A 22,444-nucleotide genomic window follows, 5' to 3' on the forward strand; every position below is an offset into this window, starting at 1 on the left:
TCTTCTCCCCTGAGAACAGATGCTGTCTACCTACCTGCAGCCTCCCCTCACTCCACTTCTCCCTAGCTAACCCTAACCTGGATCCTAGGGACACCTGAGTGAGGCCATCTCCCTGACACTGTCTCCCCATTACCGGGGATGAGCTCAGGGTTGCTGGTGCAGATGCACCCACCTTAGCTTCTGGCCGGCAGGTAATCAGGGGGTGGTCTATCTTTGCCACTACCCCTGAAATCTGAGGGTGGTCTAACTTTGCCACAACCCCTGTTACCTCCGGTCCATAGCAAGGCTGCAACAGTGGGGCTCTTAACCGAGAGTCACCTTGCGGACTGCCGCCTTCGTTGGTCCCAATTGCAGGGGGACTGGAGTGGCCGCCGCCGGCAACATCTGGGCCGGTAAGCAACGGGTCGCCACCGCAGCAGCGCCCGGGGTTTGCACAGGGGAAACGATGCAGGACCGGGGTCCCAGGTCTTTGTGGAGAAACACAGCTCCATGCAAACCAGGTAACAAAACCCCCTCCCGCAATCCCTGTCCCTCCCCCCACTCAGAAAGGGCTCCGGCACTTTGCCGGAATCGCGGCTCTTCTGCCGCCGCCACCATGGGCGAGCCCCGGGTAGCTGCCGCAGAAGTACCCGGCGGTGATGCAGGGACGCCGGCGTGGATTTTGGGGCTCCGGTCATCGCTGGGAATCGCCGACTCCGCCAAACCATGTGAAACCCCCACCTCCCGCACACCCCAACCCTCCCCCAAATAAAATTGCCGCCGGCAGGATGTCGGAGTGGCGGCTTCTTCTCTGCCGCCGCCGCTGGTTCTCCGCCGGGATCAGGTGGATGGCCGCTGCTCTCCGCCGCTGTTGCTGATGCAGCCCGTCCAGGTTCTCCAGGAGACGTCCCGAGGAGGGTTGTCGCCCCGGCTGGGCGGGAGCCATCAGAGGATGCCGCTAATTGGGTCATCTTTTCCGCAGATAATGAGCGTTGGCCCTAAGGGGCTTCTTCGCCTGACCGCGCACGGTCAGGGCACTGGGCATTATTGTGGCCCATTTGTTGGCAACGCCGCAGCAAATGCCGGTGCTTCTCCGCCACTGGTGGATTGACCCCAGCAAGGGGCAACGGAGTCCAGAGCGGAGTTGCCTAAGCGTCGGGCTCTGGGAGGGGATAAGCGGGTCGGTGCAGTTCCGACACCAGGAACTGGGTCCACTTCACCGGGAACCACATCTTGCCCAACGCACACACAAGTGCTAGCTCTTTCAGGGAAAATGGACGGGCCACTGCAACGGCCGTTACCTCTCCTGGTGCAAGACTTCCATGGTTTCCAAGACCACCCGCTCCCTCCACAAGTCTCTGCCGTCCCGGAGCTGGGTCCATTCCCTGCTCTCCGGGCGGTTTGATGGTTACAGCAGCTGCAGCTGTGGATCTTTGCTCAGCCTGCCGGGTTTCATGCTGACCCATTGCTGTCTCTCTCTCAGCCTTGCTGGCTGCTGGTCCCCGCGCCGACTTGATGCACTCCTCCGGTCTCAGTGCCCGGCTCCAGTCAGATGGATGGCTGGCACTTTGGTTCTGGAGGCAATGCTTCTCACAAGTAGGGGAACAGTGAGGAGGTGCCATATCTTGTGTTATATGTTGTACACTGTGTGTTCAATATCTTTAGTCCCAGGAACTTGCAATTACCATCAAGTTCCCACTGGATCACAGTACCCCGCAGAATACTGTAATCCAGGTCCAGTTCAGTCCCGCCAGCTGCCACCAGTTTTATTAATACGCCTGTGACGATAGCTTTCCACAGGCTTATTAATATTACACAAAAATAACTGGGTTTGAACTGAACGAGGCTTAAGATATAATAAAGTGATTGTATTCCTTAGGATAGGTGAACATAGCAGATAATACAGTAACAAACAAGACGTACACTTACATTGGGGTTGGGAAGATGAGAAGCATTTTGCACAGCATGTCCTCAGTAATCAAGATGGTTTCAAGAGGAGACAATGGATATAGGGGGGACACAGTTTATAAACCTTTTACACCCTATTCATAACATGGAGTACTGGGGATTGGTTTTCAATTATCTCCAGCCACTCTCTAACGTGGGAAAGCATTCTGACCCATGCCCCCTGCTAGTTGGCCCATGCGCAGTAGAACTCTGGGGTCTCATTTCTGGGCCCCCACATTTGCATCTGGAATGCCAGCCGGTCTATCCCTTTGGCTTTCTGGCAGGAAAACCTTTGTTGGAAGGTGTTAAATAGAACACTTAAAAACTGCCCTGGTTTGAGCCTCAAGTAAACAGTGAGGGTGACAAAACCCTTTGAACAATACTTAAGTCCTAGACATTGGGTCGTCTCCTAGGGCCATCTGCTACCTTATGGCCAAAAGAATTTCCTCTGGAACTTATCCAAACCTTAAAATACAATATAAAGCATAAAACATATACATATTAAAATATCCGGTTCTGTTGGGTCTGGAAGGTCCAAACTTCCAAGTTCGCATTGCCAGAACTGGGACACCATATGGTCCAAAAAGCCACTTGCTACGACCTAAGGAACCGGAGTTACACAAATACACATTAAATCATTTTAATACAAAAATCTCCACTGAAAAAGAAATCTCAGCTTTTCACTAAATCCCCATTGAAAACAACGGGCAGCTCCGCATAGACTTTCAATGGTAAATCGCCGCCATTGAAGTCATTGGGGTTTTTCTGCCATTGAAGTCTATGGGAAAAGTCTCGAACTTCAAGGGGGTCCATACTCCGTCGGGTTGGTCCAAGCGGGTCAAGGATGGTTCTGCAGCGATTCCGGAGCAGTGGCTACAGATACTCCAAACCCTGATCCGCTGGGCCCTCCGGAACCGGAGCTATGGAATACCAAAATTCAGTTTTTTCCACTTAGTCATTTTTCAGAGCCGTTTTTGCCGCCGCCGGCAAAGCCTATGGCGCGACCCGCTCTATCTGGTTCGACCCTTAGCGGGGGTCCAGGATTCGGGGACCCGGTGGTGGTCGAGTGGGGGGAAGCCTCGGAACTAGGGGCAAAAAGAATTTTATTTCTAGGTGCCCTAGAACTGTTTATTCCCACATCAATTAACTTTGAACTTGACTCAAGTGATTGTAACTCTTTTTTAGACATTGTATCCGCTTTGCGGTTTGCGGTCTGGACGGCAGCCAACTTGTTCTTGGAAAGGTTACCTCGAGGCATCTCCATTGAAGTCAATGGGCCCATTGACTTTCAATGGGAAACCGCCGCTCTCCCTCTTGGGCGCCACCTGCTGGTCTCTGCAGGAAAAAGGACTAAAACAGTACAATTCTCCATTGAAATGCATTGAGCCCTAATGGCGGCCAATGGGGAACCTGCAAAATGGTGCCTGAAAAGGCGGGAAAATTACACAAAGAGCTATAATCATTAAAGAACTATTAACCCTTGTGCTCCCGGATGAATTCTAGTGTGTGTGTGTGATGCAGACACTAATTAACCAGACAGTACCATGGGACAGGGGAACAGGGGAAAATACATTTAAAGGTTATAACAAGGGTTAAATCACATTTCTGGACCTCAGTCCAGTTAACCCCTTGTCTCCCTGGTGAGGTCAGGGGTGGCCAAATTTTAATACCGGGCCACCTCCTTTCTCCCTCTACAATTATATTTTCAGGAATATTTTTCCTTTCCTTTTTAACTTCATATGTACCAGATAGTTATAAAGAGACAATATGGCGTCTCTCTGGTTTTAGATATACATGTAAGAGTAGTGTGCAAAATATCTTTATATTTCAGAACATGTGAAGAGATCTCATACTGTATCTCTTTATGAGTTTCAGGTTTGGCTTTCTTTTATCTAGTTAATATCACACCATTCTTCACTGACGACGACCATTAATTTAGTACTAGAGGTAAGTTTGTTACGTGTCCTTGCTTCACTGGGAAGAAATTTCAACCAGAAATGGGTTATTTTCCGGTGCCACGTTACCATTGTTTATCTTTCTTTCACCGTTACACCAGTTTCAGGGTATGAGTTAGTGGCTTGCCCCGAGAGACTTCACGGCTCTCCATGTTTGGTGTGAGGGAAGAATTGGCACCCTTGCCTAGCAGGCAGCAGTACCAGTTTCTAATCTTACTACACATGGGTCTGATTATTACAGACAGTGGAGAAAATGTGCGGAAATGTAGCGTCGTCACACTGCGCCATTTTGTGCTCCCGCATGGTAACAAAGTTTAACCAAGTAGACTAATAGCCAGAGGTTTACTCCACATCAGACCTAGCGGGAGACGTGGCATACAGAGATGGAGATTGATGTCCACCCTTCTTTATATGACTTAGTGCCGGGGTTCTCAAGACTGCCCGCCCCTACTGGTTGGTTTTCAGGATATCCCTGCTTCAGCACAGGGGGCTCAATCAGTGGCTCAGTCGAAGTCTGTGTTAAAGCAGGGATATCCCTAACACCTGGCCTGTTGGTGGCCCTTGAGGACGGGAGTGGGGCACCCCTGCCTTAGATCGGTCCCCTCACCGACTCCCCAAATGGCAAAGTTGAGAAGAGCAGCTTGACCGGTTGGCACAGAGAGGTGACCACGCCTCTTCCTGCAACCGTGGAAGCTAGAGCCCGTTTGGTGGTCTGCGTCCTGCCACCAGCATGCGAGATGACGCAACCCTAACGGTGCCAGCCTTCCTTCCCAGGGAGCACCTCTACATCTGGCAAGAATGGGAGGAAACACTGGGGGGGGGGGTTCAAGATGGGTGGGGGTGCAGGACTTATAACAGCTAGAAGGGGCGAGGGTGCTGGTCATGGCAGTAGAGCTGCACCTCAAATTCCGATGTATGCAAGGGGATAACGGGGAAGGGCAGGGTGACAGACTTGGCTGAGACGTGTGAAGGTACTGTACTCACACGTGATACTTTTATTTGCTTGACACTGTACGGCGGAGGCTTTTTGTCACCTTTTCACTCACCGTAACTTATATAAAGGTATGGGGTTGCAATCTGTTCCAGCGTCGCATTACAAAGCCAGTATAACCAGCCACACACTGATGATACCCAAGAGGATTCTGTGAGTAGGGTTTCTGGCTCTGCCCTTCTGAAATTCTGTGTAATGCGGCAGGCAGAAGCTTATAGGGGGGGCCCATGTTAAAATAGACCAGGAGCAAACAGTGTGCTCATTTGCATGTCATTACCCAGAATCCCTGGCTGCAGTGACAGCACTGTATGCTAAGAGATAACGGGGGAAGGGCAGTGTTGAAGACCTGTCGGAGACGTGAGTGCGCTCACGCGTGGGGTGGGGAGGGGGGTGTTTGCTGTATGTTAATAAACTTGTAAGAAAATCCCTCAACCAGCCCCTGCTTCAGCATAGGTGGCTCAGCCTATATAGACTATTTATATTTTTATAGGTTATTATTTATAGATTTGGTTTCAGTCTGAATTGCTGAATTGACAACAGAATGACGAGGCTTTTAATCAATATTGAATTGCACCAGGTTATCACAGCAAATATATTATTAGCAGAGGAATGTGTGTGTGTCTGTGTGTTTATCTGTGATTGTGTCTGTCTGTGTATGTCTGCTTGAGTCTGCGTATGTCTGTCTGTGTGTGTGTCTGAATCTGAGTGTGTCTGCGTGTCTGTCTCTGTCTGTCTCTCTCTGTCTCTGTGTGTGTGTGTGTGTGTGTGTGCGTGCGTGCATGCGTGTGTGTGTGTGTGTGTGTGTCTGTGTGTGTGGCTGCTGAGTAATGGTTTCATTTGTAAAAGACAGATTTCACAATGTTCACAAAGATCATTTTTTGTGCTTTTATATATTTTCTAGCTTGTTATCACAGTAACAGGAACCGTTCTGGACACAAGTTGCCCCAAAATACCATCTCTACCATTGAATATCGGACAGCTGTTGAATTATGGAGTTACTGATTGCCTTTTAAATTCTGTTCTTAAAATAGTAAAGATTCCAACATCAAAAGTAAGTAATAAAGTCTGTGTTATACGTGCGCCCACTGACAATTACTCGTTACCAGCAATCTAAGGCCCATATTCACTAAACAGTGCTAAGTTTTAGCATCCATTCATACCCTATGTTGGGTCTGTGCCTACGTGAATAACCTTCAATGTTATGAATAACTTTCCTTTGCGTGTGCTTCCTTTATATAAAACTAAAAGGTTAACCTCCCCAACAATTTAACTACAAAATGTGTTTGTTATCTGGGATGTGTATGCACGCTTTGTACTGATGGCTACTGCATGGTGAAATGCGTGTGCACACTGTGACGATAGGCTGTGTCGGCCTTCCTTAATAAAGGGGGAACCCGGCTGGCTGCCCCTGAAACCATATGGTATGGGCTGAGAGTGTCAGCTCTTGTGTCCAAATGTTGGTTCTCTGTGTTTTAAAACTGCAATGTATTATGTTTGTCTTGTGATTTAAACCCAGGTTGGTGACAAAAGGCAGTGTGAATTAGCATGTGAATTACATGTGAATTAGCATTTCAATGCCCCAGCTCAGAAAGGGTTTCCAAGCCCAAATCTCCCCAATTTATTTCCCTTATAAGTATAAGGTTCCCCAGATTATATTCTGTAAGGAAGTGTACTTTATATTGTGTTTTAATGTTTACTATAAGGTTCTATACAGAAAGCACAGGCATATGGGTAATATGCTGGCTAGTTTGCATAGATTCCATAGTTCAAAGAGGAGAGGAATGGCAGAGGGGGGAAACCATTTGGTGAGCAGGATGTTGATTAAGATGTCTTTGTTCTAAGTAGACACAGCGGAGCCAGGTATAAAACGGCTCTGGATGTCAGAACTGATAAGCAAGGTTTCTATTGGCAAATTTTGAATTTATCCCTCCTATCAGTGAATGCGTAATTTCAATCCCTGCTTTAATTGGCTATTACTCTCCTCAATGATTTAGATAGGATTTCAGCCTATATAAGAGCGTGCTGTAAAAGCAGCTCTCTCTCTCTCTTTTTCCTGTTGGAGATCTGAAGACAAGCAGCCGCTGGCGGGCCTCTCTCCATGTGCTTCTGTGAAAGAGCTATTCACACCTGGAAGCATGGGGAGGCCTAGCCAGCAGGCTGGATTTCGGTCCAGGAGCCCAAGGTCCTATCAAGGTAAGCCTTTGCTGAACAGGCGCCTTGCAACTAGGAAAGGGTAGATCTCTTCCCCAGACCACCGTAAGTGTGTATATTCTCTGTTTCTTGTATTTCTGTGTGTTTCCGAGGTCTTGTCCGAATAAACCGCAATTTATTTTACTGCCTGTTTTGCCTTGTGACTGATCCCTTAAATATAAATGTGTATTGGGCCTGGTCTCCCGTGACAGGCTTATTTTCTGGTGGCAGCTGGTGGGATCATAGGGCTTTGCACTATAACTTCCTGCGGGGAATTATAGGACAAAGTGAGCTTGTGGATTGCAAGCTCTCAAACCAAGTAGTTTCGGAAAACACGCTATACAAGGCAGGGAATCACACTGTTCAGTGTCACTTAGGTTATTAGTGCCTGAAAGGAGAAGATGTGGTCCCCAACAGGAAGGTATGTGTCCTGGGATCATGCATCTGTGATTGGCCGGTGTGAGAAGTATGGGTTGCCTACCCACGGCAGACCCTTGGCAGTCCTATGCCAGGACTTGGAGTGGCATGAAGCCCGCGGGGCTGACTGCACTCCTGGGGTAGTGGTCCTAGCCACTACCGGCGGGACAGTGAGCCCGGAGAGCGAGCCCCTCAAGAGTGTCTTGGAGGGGGACCTCAACCCTCCTGTGGCTCCCCCTGAAGCCGTTCTTACCACGGTATGCGAACTGCTAACACTCTATGACCGGTTGCGTCCGAACGCGACGGTAAAGCAGAGGATGCAGTTCTGCCCAGTAGTAGAGCGCGTTGCGGGACGCATTGCCCTCCTCCCACCTGGGGAGAGGGCTGGAGCAACCTGGGCCGTGGTACTGAGCGCCCAGGCGGCAGATGGTGTGTCCATGGGGGCACAGTCCCAGAAGCGGGTCGTAACCCCCGCAGGAGTGCCAGTGAATCAGGCACTCCCCAGAGCTGACACTCTCCTCAGGGAGAGTCAGCTGAAGGCCAAGGTGGCAGAGGGAGTGGTCAGCCATGCTGATGCTGGGGATCTTGCCTCCCTGAAAGCCACGTACTGGCTGAGGATGGTGCCACCCCAGCACCATGCCTCGTGGTCCCCGGAAGGGCGACCGGTGCTGCATCCACCCAGATGGTGGAGGGCTGTGTGTCCCACAAGACACAGCCCAAGCAGCAGGTCCAGAACTCCGCAGGTGTGCCGGTGGAGCTAGTGCCATCGGTAGTTGCACCCCCTCTAGTCTCAGAGCAGGGGAGAGAGCAGCTTAGCGCCAAGGGAGTTGCTGGAGAGGGCAGCTGCACTGAGTCCAGTGATGCTGCCCGCAGGAAAGCCCCTGAACGGGCTGAGGGTACCACTCTCGTGCCCTGTCTTGTGTCCACCCCAGTGGGGGAGGACTGTGTGCCCGCGTGGGCACCGTCCCAGAAGCGGGTCTTAACCCCCGCAGGAGTGCCAGTGAATCAGGCACTCCCCAGAGCTGACACTCTCCTCCGGGAGAGTCAGCTGAAGGCCAAGGTGGCAGAGGGAGTGATCAGCCATGCTGATGCTGGGGATCTTGTCTCCCTGAAAGCCACTGTACTGGCTGAGGATGGTGCCACCCCGGCACCATGCCTCGTGGTCCCCGGAAGGGCGACCGGTGCTGCGTCCACCCAGATGGTGGAGGGCTGTGTGTCCCACAAGACACAGCCCGAGCAGCAGGTCCAGAACTCCGCAGGTGTGCCGGTGGAGCTAGTGCCATCGGTAGTTGCACCCCCTCTAGTCTCAGAGCAGGGGAGGGAGCAGCTTAGCGCCAAGGGAGTTGCTGGAGAGGGCAGCTGCACTGAGTCCAGTGATGCTGCCCGCAGGAAAGCCACCGTACTGGCTGAGGATGGTGCCACCCCGGCACCATGCCTCGTGGTCCCCGGAAGGGCGACCGGTGCTGCATCCACCCAAATGGTGGGGGGCTGTGTGTCCCACAAGACACAGCCCAAGCAGCAGGTCCAGAACTCCGCAGGTGTGCCGGTGGAGCTAGTGCCATCGGTGGTTGCACCCCCTCTAGTCTCAGAGCAGGGGAGGGAGCAGCTTAGCGCCAAGGGAGTTGCTGGAGAGGGCAGCTGCACTGAGTCCAGTGATGCTGCCCGAAGGAAAGCCTCTGTGCAGGCTGAGGGTACCACTCTGGTGCCCTGCCTTGGGTCCACCCCAGTGGTGGAGGACTGTGTGCCGGCATGGGCACAGTCAGAGAAGCGGGTCTTAACCCCCGCAGGAAAGCCGGTGAATCGGGCACTCCCAAGAGCTGACACTCTAGTATCAGAGAGTCAGCTGAGAACAAAAGGAGCCGAGGGAGAAATCAGCCGCGCTGACGCCGGAGAGTGTATCCCCATGAAAGCCACCGTGCTGGCTGAGGAGGGCCCCACCCTGGGGCCCTGCCTCATGTCCACCCCAGTGGTGGAGGGCTGTGTGCCGGCATGGGCACAGTCCGAGAAGTGGGTCTTAACCCCCACGGGTGCGCTTGTGAGCCGGGTAGTCCCAGGAGCTGACACTCTAGTCCCAGAGTGTCAGTTGAGTGCCAATGTGGCTGAGGGAGAGATCAGCCATGCTGATGCTGGGGATCGTGCCTCCCTGCAAGCCACCATGATGGAGGAGGATGGTGCCACGCGGGTGCCCTGCCTCATGGCCGCCAAAATGGCGACCAGCTGTGTGCCAGCATGGCCACAGGCAGAGAAGCGGGTCCCAACCCCCGCCGGTGTGCCAGTGACTCAGGCACTCCCCAGAGCTGACACTCTATTCCCAGAGTGTCAAGTGAACACCGATGTGGCTGAGGGAGAGATCAGCCAAGCTGATGCTGGGGATCGTGCCTCCCTGCAAGCCACCATGATGGCGGGGGATGGTGCCACGCGGGTGCCATGCCTCATGGCCACCAAAATGGCGACCAACTGTGTGATAGCATGGCCACAGGCAGAGAAGCGGGTAGTGACCCCCGCTGCAATTCCTGGTGCCCCCCGATCCAGTAACCCCAGTCTGGGGCAACGTTCCCCAGCTACAGAGAAGACGACCGGTGAGATGCTGTCCCCTGAACTCAAGCAGCCAGCAGCCGTGCAGCAGCTACAGGAAAAGACACAGTCAGCGATCCCTGCAGCCCCTGCCAGCGACACAGCTATGGAGCTTCCAGATGAGCAGAAGTCTACCGCCATCAGGCAGGAGGACCAACCGGTCCACAAAGATTTGTTTTTGCATCCAGGGGTCCCAGGCAATCGGCAGGCGATCGGCCTGGGGGTCCCCTGCAACAAGGTACTTCCTGGGCAGCCTGATAGAGTCTGGCCCAGGCACCGGTTCCCAGAGACAGGGGGACCGGTGATGGTACATAAAGAGGATGCTCTTGTGACCGCAGTCACAGAGAGCCACAGTTGGGCAGTTGCCCAGGCAGAGGTGCAGTCGTCACCGATGCCCACCAAATTTGTTTATGCTCCCCAACATTTGGAGCCCACATGCATGGAGGACCTCGAAGGGACCAGGCAGGTAAGTCAGACCATGCCCGACCAGTGTCCCCATGTGTATAATGTTCCCCACTGTGACCTTTTTTCTGACTGTGTGACAGACAGGGAACTACCGGAGCTCAGTGAGTGGTACCAGGAGATGGTGCAGGCAGATGCTGATTTGCCTGCGGATCATAGTAGGCGTTTTGCCTGGGTACCAGCCCCTGGGACTCCTGCTAGTTCAGAGACAGCAAGGGGCCAGTTAGTGGTTCCTTGGAGGTTTAGGGCAGGCTCTGTGGAGCAAGGGGAGACAGCTCCCCAGCTCGCAGCTCCCCAGCTCGCAGCTCCCCTCTGGGAGTGGAAACGAGAGGCGTTAGGGAGACCGAGGGTCCCTGCTAAGGGTGAGCCAAGCAGGACCCAGTGTACTGATCGCCCGGTAGACCCCGGGGGTCAGCAGCCCCACCATCAAACTGAGTACAGTGTCTTGATGGAGAGGGAACGGATAGAGAGGGAGGTCAGGGACATACAAGGGTACTATAGGGATTTAGTGACCCACTACAGTGTTCTAACTGACCCCCGGACTAAGGTGATTGACCAGAGGGCAGTGGTGCTGGCAGCCTGGTTCCCAGAATGTGGACCAGCATTTCAATGTCTGCAGCGGATCCTTGCCCTGTTGAACTTGGACTATGGAGGCAAGGGGTCCAATCATGCTGAAGGACTTAACCAGCCAAATGGACTCCGTTTCTTCCTGGCAACCTCAATTTTTTCAGGCTCAGCAAGCTACCTGATGATGGTGACTGTCCTGGCGCCTTCATAATTGAGGGGGGAGGTGTGACAATAGGCTGTGTCGGCCTTCCTTAATAAAGGGGGAACCCGGCTGGCTGCCCCTGAAACCATATGGTATGGGCTGAGAGTGTCAGCTCTTGTGTCCAAATGTTGGTTCTCTGTGTTTTAAAACTGCAATGTATTATGTTTGTCTTGTGATTTAAACCCAGGTTGGTGACAAAAGGCAGTGTGAATTAGCATGTGAATTACATGTGAATTAGCATTTCAATGCCCCAGCTCAGAAAGGGTTTCCAAGCCCAAATCTCCCCAATTTATTTCCCTTATAAGTATAAGGTTCCCCAGATTATATTCTGTAAGGAAGTGTACTTTATATTGTGTTTTAATGTTTACTATAAGGTTCTATACAGAAAGCACAGGCATATGGGTAATATGCTGGCTAGTTTGCATAGATTCCATAGTTCAAAGAGGAGAGGAATGGCAGAGGGGGGAAACCATTTGGTGAGCAGGATGTTGATTAAGATGTATTTGTTCTAAGTAGACACAGCGGAGCCAGGTATAAAACGGCTCTGGATGTCAGAACTGATAAGCAAGGTTTCTATTGGCAAATTTTGAATTTATCCCTCCTATCAGTGAATGCGTAATTTCAATCCCTGCTTTAATTGGCTATTACTCTCCTCAATGATTTAGATAGGATTTCAGCCTATATAAGAGCGTGCTGTAAAAGCAGCTCTCTCTCTCTCTCTTTCCTGTTGGAGATCTGAAGACAAGCAGCCTCTGGCAGGCCTCTCTCCATGTGCTTCTGTGAAAGAGCTATTCACACCTGGAAGCATGGGGAGGCCTAGCCAGCAGGCTGGATTTCGGTCCAGGAGCCCAAGGTCCTATCAAGGTAAGCCTTTGCTGAACAGGCGCCTTGCAACTAGGAAAGGGTAGATCTCTTCCCCAGACCCCCGTAAGTGTGTATATTCTCTGTTTCTTGTATTTCTGTGTGTTTCCGAGGTCTTATCCGAATAAACCGCAATTTATTTTACTGCCTGTTTTGCCTTGTGACTGATCCCTTAAATATAAATGTGTATTGGGCCTGGTCTCCCGTGACACACACTTTGTACTGACAGCTGCTGCATGGTGAAACGCGTGTGCACGCTTTGTACTAAAGGCTACTGCATGGTGAAACGCATGTAGACACTTCGTACTGTGACCGCTCTCCTTCATTGTGAAATGCGTGTGTAAGCTTTGTACTGTACTGTGACGGCTCTCCTTCATGGTGAAAAGCGTGTGCACGCTTTGTACTGTGACCACTCTCCTTCATGGTGAAACGTGTGTGCACTTGTTAAAAAATGTACGAGAACCCGCACAACCTGCACTCGTACACTTCTCTGCTGTGCAATCGTTTGAGTGTAAAATGTGTTTATTCAAAAGCAGCAAAAAAAATCAGAAAAACTGGAATTTACCACATTTCAGACATCTGTCGATTCTCTTCTCTGCTTATCTTGCTGCATACAGTTCTAGATTCGGGGTTGTCTTACATTCTCTTCTCTGCTTATCTTGCATTCAGTTCTAGATTTGGGTTCTCTTAGATTCTCCTCCCTGCTTATCTTGTTGCATTCAGTTCTAGATTAGGGGTTCTCTAACATTCTCCTCTCTGCTTATATTGCTGCATTCAGTTCTAGATTTGGGGTCCTCTTATATTCCCTTCTCTGCTTATCTTGCTGCATTACGTTCTAGATTGGGGGTTCTCTTACAATCTCCTCTCTTCTTATCTTGCCTTCAGTTCTAGATTTGGGGTTCTCTTAGATTCTCCTCTCTGCTTATCTTGCTGCATTCAGTTCTAGATTAGGGGTTATTTTACTTTCTCCTCTCTGCTTATCTTGCTACGTTCAGTTCTAGATTCAGAGTTCTCTTAGAATCCCTCTCTGCTTATGTTGCTGCATTCGGTTCTAGATCGGAGGTTCTCTTAGATTCTCTTCTCTGCTTATCTTGCTGCATTCAGTTCTAGATTTGGGTTCTCTTACATTCTCCTCTCTGATTATATTGCTGTATTCAGTTCTAGATTCGGGGTTCTCTTAGATTCTCTTCTCTGCTTATCTTGCTGCATTCAGTTCTAGATTTGGGATTCTTTTGCACATTGGCAGAGCGAGTTTCTTGTTCCTCATGCTTTGAAAAATGTTCCAAAATTGCATCAATTTGACGGCCGTACAAACCGGGAGAGTTCCCCATGAGTGGGACGGGATATCACGTGCCAGTTGGAGAATATCACGGTGCCCGTTAATGTTGTTACTACCGGGTAATGATTTCTTGTTGCTTTCCCCACAGCTCGACCTATCCACACTCAAACTCATAGAAATTTTCCCTGGGGTAAGTGAATTTTATTAAACATTCTATGAATCGGGATGTGCAAAGCAGCAATGGCGTGTATCACACACTAACGCAGCATTAACAGCCACAATGCCGAGTATAACGCAGCGTTAACATCCACAATGCAGAGTATCACACACCAATGCAGCGTTAACAGTCACAATGCAGAGTATCACACACTAGTGCAGTGTTGACAGTCATTATGCAGAGTATCACACACCAACGCAGTGTTAACAGTCACATTGCCGAGTATCACACACAAACACAGCGTTAACAGTCACAATGCAGAGTATCACACACCAACGCAGTGTTAACAGTCACATTGCCGAGTATCACACACCAACACAGCGTTAACAGTCACATTGCTGAGTATCACACACCAACACAGCGTTAACAGTCACAATGCAGAGTATCACACACCAACGCAGCGTTGACAGTCACAATGCAGAGTATCACACACCAACGCATCATTAACAGTCACAATGCAGAGTATCACACACAAACACAGCGGTGACAGTCACAATGCAGAGTATCACACCAACGCACAATTAACAGTCACAATGCAGTGTATCACACACCAACACAGCGGTGACAGTCATTATGCAGAGTATCACACACCAACGCAGCGTTGACAGTCACAATGCAGAGTATCACACACCAACGCAGTGTTAACAGTCACAATGCCGAGTATCACACACCAACGCAGCATTAACAGTCACAATGCAGAGTATCACACACCAACGCGACAATATTCCAAAATATTTCATTGGCCCATTTCAATGGAAAAGAATCTTCCCAAGTTGGTTTTGTCGGTCTAAGGCAGGTGTGGTGGCTAACTTCCTTTTTTAAGGGCCACCAACAGGTCAGGTTATCAGCATATCCCTGCATCAGCACAGGTGGATCAATCAGCGTCTCAGTCTTCGATATATCGGAATATCCTGAAAACCTGACCTGTTGGTGGCCCTAGAAGACTGGAGTTGCCCCCTTTGTCTATGGGCGAAGCTTCTGACTTTGTAAAGCGCATCACAAGATCTGAGAATTTTGACAAAGTCCGTCATTAAATCAATGTAATTTTTAACCGACTGAGCCACCTGTGCTGACGCTGGGATAGCCTGAAAACCTGACCTGTTGGGGGAAGGGGGGGGGGGGGGGGGCGGCAAAAGATATACCAGTTTAACATCCTTCGATTTTTTTTCCGCTTAGGGATCATTTGTGTTAGTGTCAGGATATCAAAATGGCCGCCCCTTTTCTTTAGCTACAGTTGAATGAAAGGTCACAATATTGTGCCCAATCTGTATATTTTAGGTGATTTAATAATATTATTATTATTATATTATACAGAGCTTATATGAAATGCCGGCATGACTTCAGGACGATTCACGTTTCTGTGTTTGTTTCCGTAGTTACTCGATGTTGCTGTAGGAGACATCCTGAAGGTGGAAATTAACGCCATAAATCTTTCGATAAAAACAATAGCTGGATCAGCGTCAGTGACCGTTACCTTGAACGTGGTCATAATCAGTGAATCCGACAAGTTGATTGAAGTACATGTTGTAAGTATAAAAACGGGCTGCGGGGTACCGGGGACCCGGACAATATGGTTGCGCGAGGAAGGGGAGGGGGGCTGAAGTTGGAATTGCTGCGGTTGGGATCGACCCCAGAGGTTTGGATGAGGGCCAAACGTGTCCGTTCCACCACGGGGCACAGGACACCAGGCGTGACTCTGCCCGGCCTGGAAAACATTGATTCCATCACATCCACGGCTGCGCCGATCCACGTCTTCTGGTTGTATCATTAGAGGGCCCCTAAGACACGACGATTCAGTTTGGGGGTCTCTTGCCACAGACGGCATGATGGGTTTTCATCTCAGGAAAACGTTAACAAAAGCCCCCGCCCCCCTCCCAAAAAAAGAAATACTGCGCCTATTAACTTTATTTGGTTTATTGTAGACCGTGGTTTTAGTTGCGACCCATAACATCAATGGAGCCAACTTGGAACTTACACTGTGTCTAAAGAGGTAATATAATTTATAGGAATATTGGGAATATGCAGATAAGAGAACCTGGGTATACTTTATTAATAGGAGAAACAAAAATGTTACCCATAAAACAGCACAGGTCACAGATGGATACATACAGCTGCTAGGAAGCAGAAAGTAGCAATGCCTCCTACTCTGTTATACTACTCATTGGCTTTTTCGAAGACCAAGCTACATTCAGTTCCGGGAGTTTCCCCTCCTCCCCCCTCCTCCTCCCCCCCTCCATTAATCCCCCCCTCCCCCCTAATCCCCCCTACCAACCCCTCTCAGTTCCCGAGATAATTACCTGTGAAGTTCCCGGCCAAATATGGGGCACACAGGAAGTGGCCACATCCTCAGTTACAGCTTCCTATTGGTCAGTCATTTCAATCCCTTTAAAAAAGATGTCTTTCCAGTCAATGGGCTCTAAAGTGGTCTTATAGAATAGCATAGCTTAGTCACTATGGGCAACAATGTGCTCAGTGCTAGAGGTGAGAGTTACTGTATGCCTTCACAAAAATGTATTTATTCTAGTAACTATTTACATGTTAAATTATTATTTGTAGTGAAATTGAAGTTGAAATAACTGTGGTCACCACACACCAACAGTGCGGCTGCGCAGTAAGTATTCACACTGTAAATACACACGACTGTAACTCTGTGACATTATATGCCACTGAACTCCGTGACAGTGTAAATACATGCCAGTGTAACTCTGTGACATTATACGGCCACTGAACTCCGTGACAGTGTAAATACACGCCAGTATAACTCTGTGACAGTGTAAATACACGCCAGTATAACTCTGTGACAGTGTAAATACACGCCAGTGTAACTCTGTTTCAGCTTAAATACACGCCAGTATAACTCTGTGACAGTGTAAATACACGCCAGTATAACTCTGTGACAGTGTAAATACACGCCAGTATAACTCCGTGACAGTGTAAATACACGCCAGTATAACTCTGTGACAGTGTAAATACACGCCAGTATAACTCTGTGACAGTGTAAATACACGCCAGTATAACTCTGTGACAGTGTAAATACACGCCAGTGTAACTCTGTTTCAGCTTAAATACACGCCAGTATAACTCTGTGACAGTGTAAATACATGCCAGTGTAACTCTGTGACAGTGTAAATACACGCCAGTGTAACTCTGTGACAGTGTAAATACACGCCACTGAACTCCGTGACAGTGTAAATACACGCCAGTGTAACTCTGTGACAGTGTAAATACACGCCAGTGTAACTCTGTGACAGTGTAAATACATGCAACTGTAATGCCAAGTAATTACAAGTCTCGATTTCTCTCACACTGCCGGGACAGAAGGAGTGAGTGTTTTCCAGAACTATTCTAGTTCTTTAGGGTAATTATATTGGGATAAAATGTATCGGAGTCTCTGAAGCAGCTTGTGTAAATCTCAGCGAGACCCTTTTAAGAACATCAATCAAATATACCCTCAAATGATCTACACAAAATGAAACCTTTTTGCCTTCAGGAGCAAGACATCTTTCTATGTCACTGAAAATAATGAGAAGGCCAAGAGACTTTGAGAGTCATTATTAGCCATTAAACGCCCCCGCTGCCCCGACTCACACTTAGGCCGAGAAGGGAATTGTGAAGTTTAAGAACCAGATCTCATAGGGAGAAGTAAAGTATCTCAACATATTTCTTATAAGCCCAGTATCATCAATGACAGCATACATCCAAGATGGCCGCCTCACAACACGCTAAGGATATTCCCATGGTTTCATTGAATTGGATTACATATTATATAGCTCCAAGAACGTACAGTACGTGTGTTTCATTTCCTTAAATGAGTGGGATACACGGTGTAAACAAGCATCTGGATTACACAACGCTTTGATTAAACTAAAAAATGCTTTGTTTTCGTTCTGAAACATTTAGAACGCAGCCACCGAAGTCAAGCAGACGGTGATCGATCTACTCAACTTGTACCTGAACGTATGCCTAAAAGGTGAGTACAGATATTTACTAACCCACTGTGTCATATCGCTGAAGTGTTTCTTGGGTGGGCACGGATAATGAGAAACCTTCGATCTTTCCCCGAGCACTTCTGTGGGTATTTCCATTCGATCGCCACCTCCGGCATGCATATGCATTAGCACCAACGCGCTGTAGAACTGGGGCGATATATATATATATATCTACTATATATTTCTCAAAGTGTCCTATGTGTCGTTGTCTGTCTGTCTGTATGTGTCTCCCTGTGTCCCTCCCTGTGTCCCTAGCGGCAATCAGATTGGACCTTGGGCCAGGCCAATGAGATTGCTCCCTTGGGCCGCCCGCCCCGCACACACACACACTTCCTCTCCCCGGGTCTCCCTCTTTCCCGTGCTTTTTCCTCCCCTCCCCCCCCCCCGCCGCTACAGTCAGTGAGGGAGCGGAGCGAGCGCCCGGGATACAGCGAGGGACTCTCACCTCACCACCCATAGGCCACTCCCTTACCCGGCGCTCTCCCTCACCCCCCCACCCGCTCACCCCCCCCCCCACACACACACACACACACACACACAGAGAGAGCACGTGGCTCTCCCCTCACAGAGGTTGCTCCCTCACCTGGCGCTCTCCTTCACCCCCCACCCGCTCACCCCCCCTCCCCACCCGACCTGCTCACCCCCCCATCCCCCCCACACACACACAGAGTGCGCTCTCTGCGGCATCTCCCCGTCCCAGAGGCCTCTCCTCCGGCTGTCTCCGCCTCTCCTCCGGCTGTCTCCGCCTCTCCCCGTGAGAGGCACAGCACCTCCTCACCGGAGCGTCTCAGCCTCTCCGCGGAGGACCCGAAGGGGGAGTAGGAGGGCGGCCGGGACCCGGAGGAACAGGAGCGCGGCCGTGTGCAAGGTGAGTAAACTTATTTACCGCGTCCCTGACTCCCCCCGCACTTTGCCCTCCCTGCCCTCCCTCCCCCTGCCCTTTGACCCCCCCTTGCCCTCCCTCCCCCTGCCCTTTGCCCCCCCTGCCCCCTGCCCTTAGACCCCCTGCCCTCCCTCCCCCTGTCCTTTGCCCGCCCTGCCCTCCCTCCCCCTGCCCTTTGACCCCCCTTGCCCTCCCTCCCCCTGCCCTTTGCCCCCCCTGCCCTCTGCCCCTCCTGCCCTCCCTCCCCTCTGCCCCCCTGTCCTCCCTTCCCTCTGCCCTCCCTCTCCTCCGCCCCCTGCCCTTAGCCCCCCCTGCCCTCCCTCCCCGTCCTTTGCCCGCCCTCCCCCTGCCCTTTGACCCCCCTTGCCCTCCCTCCCCCTGCCCTTTGCCCCCCCTGCCCTCTCTCCCCTCTGCCCCTCCTGCCCTACCTCCCCTCTGCCCCCCTGTCCTCCCTCCCCTCTGCCCCCCCTGCCCTCCCTCTCCCTGCCCTTTGGCCCCCCCGCCCCTCCCTGCCCTTTGGCCCTCCCGACCCTCCCTGCCCTTTGGCCCCCCCGGCCGTCCCTGCCCTTTGGCCCCTCTGCCTCTCCCTGCCCTTTGGCCCCCCCCCCGCCCCTCCCTTTGGCACCCCCGCCCCTCCCTGCCTTTTGGCACCCCTGCCCCTCCCTGTCCTTTGGCACCCCCGCCCCTCCCTGCCCTTTGGCCCCCCCACCCCTCCCTGCCCTTTGGCCCCCCCACCCCTCCCTGCCCTTTGGCCCCCCACCCCTCCCTGCCCTTTGCCCCCCCTGCCCTCTTGCCCCCCTCCCTCCCCTTAGCCCCCCCTGCCCTCTTGCCCCTCCCTGCCCTTAGCCCCCCACCCCTCCCTGCCCTTAGCCCCCCGAACCTCCCTGCCCTTAGCCCCCCCGCCGCTCCTGCCCTTAGCCACCCAGCCCCTCCCTGCCCTTTGGCCCCCCTGCCCTTTGGCCCCCTGCCCCTCCCTGCCCTTTGCCCCCCCCCCCGCCCCTCCCTGCCCTTTCCCCCCCCCACCCCTCCCTGCCCTTTTCCCCCCCAGCCCTTTGCCCCCTCCCTCCCAACCCTCTTCCCCCCTCCCTCCCTCCCTGCCCTCTTGCCCCTCCCTGCCCTTAGCCCCCCCGACCCTCCCTGCCCTTGGCCCCCCTGCCCCTCCATGCCCTTTGGCCCCCCTGCCCCTCCCTGCCCTTTGGCCCACACGCCCCTCCCTGCCCTTTGCCCCCCCCCACCCCCCCTGCCCTTTGCCCCCCCGCCCTTTGCCCCCCGCCACCCCTCCCTGCCATTTTCCCCCCTCCGCCCCTCCCTGCCCTTTACCCCCCCCCACCCCTCTCTGCCCTTTGCCCCCCCCGCCCCTCTCTGCCCTTTGCCCCCCATGCCCTTTGCCCCCCTGCCCTTTGCCCTCCCCGCCCCTTGACCCCCCGCCCTTCCACGCCCCTCCCCCCTGCCCCTCCACGCCCCTCCCCCCCCGCCCTTCCACTCCATGCCCCCTGTCCTTCCACGCCCGGGCAACGCCCAACGCCGGGTATATCAGCTAGTATATATATTTTCCACCGCGATCAATTCCTATGGTAGAGTATGTACGGAAGTGCAGCACAAAACCAGATGATAATATATGCAGATAAATTTGAGAAGCACGCGCACGATATTAGGAGGAGGCGTGTGTATGAGGAACTCCTGTATAATGTGGATTTATTCAGACACTACTTGCAAATAATCAGTTTGCATCTGTGACCACAAGTCCAGGGACACATGAGTGTCTCTTTAATAACATACTAGGGTCAGAGTTATTTATAGGTAGGAATTCCTCCTTCCCATTACCCCCTCGCCCAGAGAAAACCTGGGGTCTCTGCACCCGAACATTGGATTATTTAATCACCGGGGAGCCCCTGGTTTCGGAGATACTTACTGCCAAGGTTCCCACCGATTGCATCTCATCCAGGGGGAAACAAAATGGAGGGAAAATCTCCCGCGTTACGATCGGCAGCGGCTTCCGATTGGCCGGCGTGACGCAGGGATTTTAATACCAGGGACTAACCAGTGGCACCTTTCTCAGTATATATCTCGGGATACAGGGGGTCCCCGTAGCTGAAAATAACGGTTTTAGACCCCCACTCCGGAGACCCCCTGCTTCCCACCCATGTAAGCAGGTGGTGGATTAGAGGAACAGCCTAGTCTGGCGCAGACCTTCACGGTCTCGCCATGCGCCTGCCACCATATTCTCCATGTCACGTGCGACAAATAAACCCCCATGTGTGAGCGGCACAACCTGTCCTCGTAGTAACAGAGCGCTGTCCAACGGTTCATGCCGTATCGAAAGGTAAATCGCCGTGTTGTACCGCGTGTAGTCCGGCCGCTACCTTGCAAAGCTCAACACTGGCCAAGGAAACCCTACGGGGTAACTCCACCCTACCTCTAATACCCTCGCTGCCTCCCACCATTAACAAAGTAATTTTCACCAAGTTACTGCCTTCTAAGCACTCACTGATGTGATTAATGCCTTGTCTTGCAGTCCCCACTATACCTTTACCAGTACCAATTCCGGTACCAATTCCAACGACACCAATACCACCATGCCAACAAGTCGAGGTGAGCACGTCCAAATTGATCCCATCCCTAAGAACGTTTATAAAACCTTTACAATGCACCGATACTCATCAACGAACCTCAAGGAAGTTATTTTACAGCCTCGATGTGTTACCCAAATAATGTGTCATTGGTATCAACAGTGCAGAAGTGGGAGGCTATACCAAATATATGTGAGGGTTACAGTGGGCATTGGGTCACTATGTTGGGTATACAGAATATATATATATATGCACAGGATTAAGCCCCATGGGCGGGCTTCACTAAGCGCTGAGGTCTGAAATGGCAGTTAATACAAAATCAGGGGGCGATCCCCCTATCCAGTGAGAATAAAGGTTTGGATGTTTATTAGATCATGGGGAAAAAAAATATGTTAGGCAAGCACATGTTATACATATGTTAGGCACATGTTATACATATGTTAGGCACATGTTATACATATGTTAGGCACATGTTATACATATGTTAGGCACATGTTATTAAATCACTTTTCTAGCAGAAATCCGTAGTGCCTAGGTCTTTCCTTACATACATGCTATTGGGGGTACATGCTATTGGGGGTACCACGCAGAGATTCCTGGACCAGGAGCACTGGTATTTGTATTGTTTTGATTTCTTTTGGGGAGTGCAGCATTATCCTTCACATTTGTAGGCAAACGTCAGGCCATTTTCTTTCTTCGAGCTTCAATCTCATGCCCGCTTTGGTAAATAGCCTTGTGAATATTGTGTTCTGCCGCAGTGACGCGTCACCCTCACAAACCGCCAGAAAGTAACCGTTTCTCCGTCTCTCGTCAGGCATCTTGCTCTTGTGCCATTCCAAAGTGAAGCCTGGCCTCCCAGCCCCGCGAGGTAAACGCCTTCCACGCAGAAGAGCGTTGAGTTCTTCACATCCTTTCCTTATCTTTTGAATCAAACGCTGCTTCTTCCGCTCGCACACAACCTGGTTTGTGGTTAAAGAATTGAAACATCGCTGTGCGCCTTCAAAGCAAGACGCCCTATGTAACGCCTGGCGCTTTGTGTCGCTGTGTACGCACAGTGTAACCTGCACAATAAATGATTGAATTTTCTCTGCAATTTTGTTTGTTATCTTTTATAGAAAATGGTTTTGACACATTCTCCACTTTCCCCAGTTCATAGCTGCGTGTAAAACCTCGGCAAACTGCCGGTGAAGTGAATGTAGTGTTAGGGCAGAAATCCCAGCCAAATGACATACTCCATATGCATTATTTGTGGGCCAATCATGTCATGTTACTGTGTACACGACAGCTTGAGATGCATACAGCATATGCCCTGGGATATCTCTAGCCTGCCCATGCCCTGGGACATCGCTAGCCTGCCTATG

At 51.3% G+C, this 22,444-nt stretch overlaps 1 protein-coding gene across 1 annotated transcript; it reads left to right on the top strand.

Annotated features, from left to right (window-relative positions):
• Window positions 1-4,611: 4,611 nt before the first annotated feature.
• Window positions 4,612-22,176, top strand: LOC142483495 (uncharacterized). The gene is made up of 9 exons (XM_075583497.1): window positions 4,612-4,635; window positions 5,774-5,923; window positions 13,573-13,614; window positions 15,018-15,167; window positions 15,564-15,631; window positions 16,198-16,252; window positions 17,542-17,611; window positions 21,029-21,105; window positions 21,898-22,176. Exons 1-9 carry the CDS (start codon window positions 4,612-4,614, stop codon window positions 21,925-21,927), a joined length of 666 nt encoding a protein of 221 aa, XP_075439612.1. The 3' UTR covers window positions 21,928-22,176.
• The last annotated feature ends 268 nt before the right edge of the window (window positions 22,177-22,444 follow it).

This window comes from Ascaphus truei, unplaced genomic scaffold (genome assembly GCF_040206685.1).
Source record: "Ascaphus truei isolate aAscTru1 unplaced genomic scaffold, aAscTru1.hap1 HAP1_SCAFFOLD_329, whole genome shotgun sequence".
In the NCBI taxonomy this organism is placed as follows: domain Eukaryota; kingdom Metazoa; phylum Chordata; class Amphibia; order Anura; family Ascaphidae; genus Ascaphus; species Ascaphus truei.

Bases quoted from the DNA above. Each gene is read 5' to 3' on its own strand.
- LOC142483495 (XM_075583497.1), top strand. From the start codon at position 4,612: ATGCGAGATGACGCAACCCTAACG. The intron at 17,612-21,028 runs GTGAGTACAGAT...CTTGTCTTGCAG, and splicing joins CCTGAACGTATGCCTAAAAG to TCCCCACTATACCTTTACCA. The intron at 21,106-21,897 runs GTGAGCACGTCC...GTCTCTCGTCAG, and splicing joins CACCATGCCAACAAGTCGAG to GCATCTTGCTCTTGTGCCAT.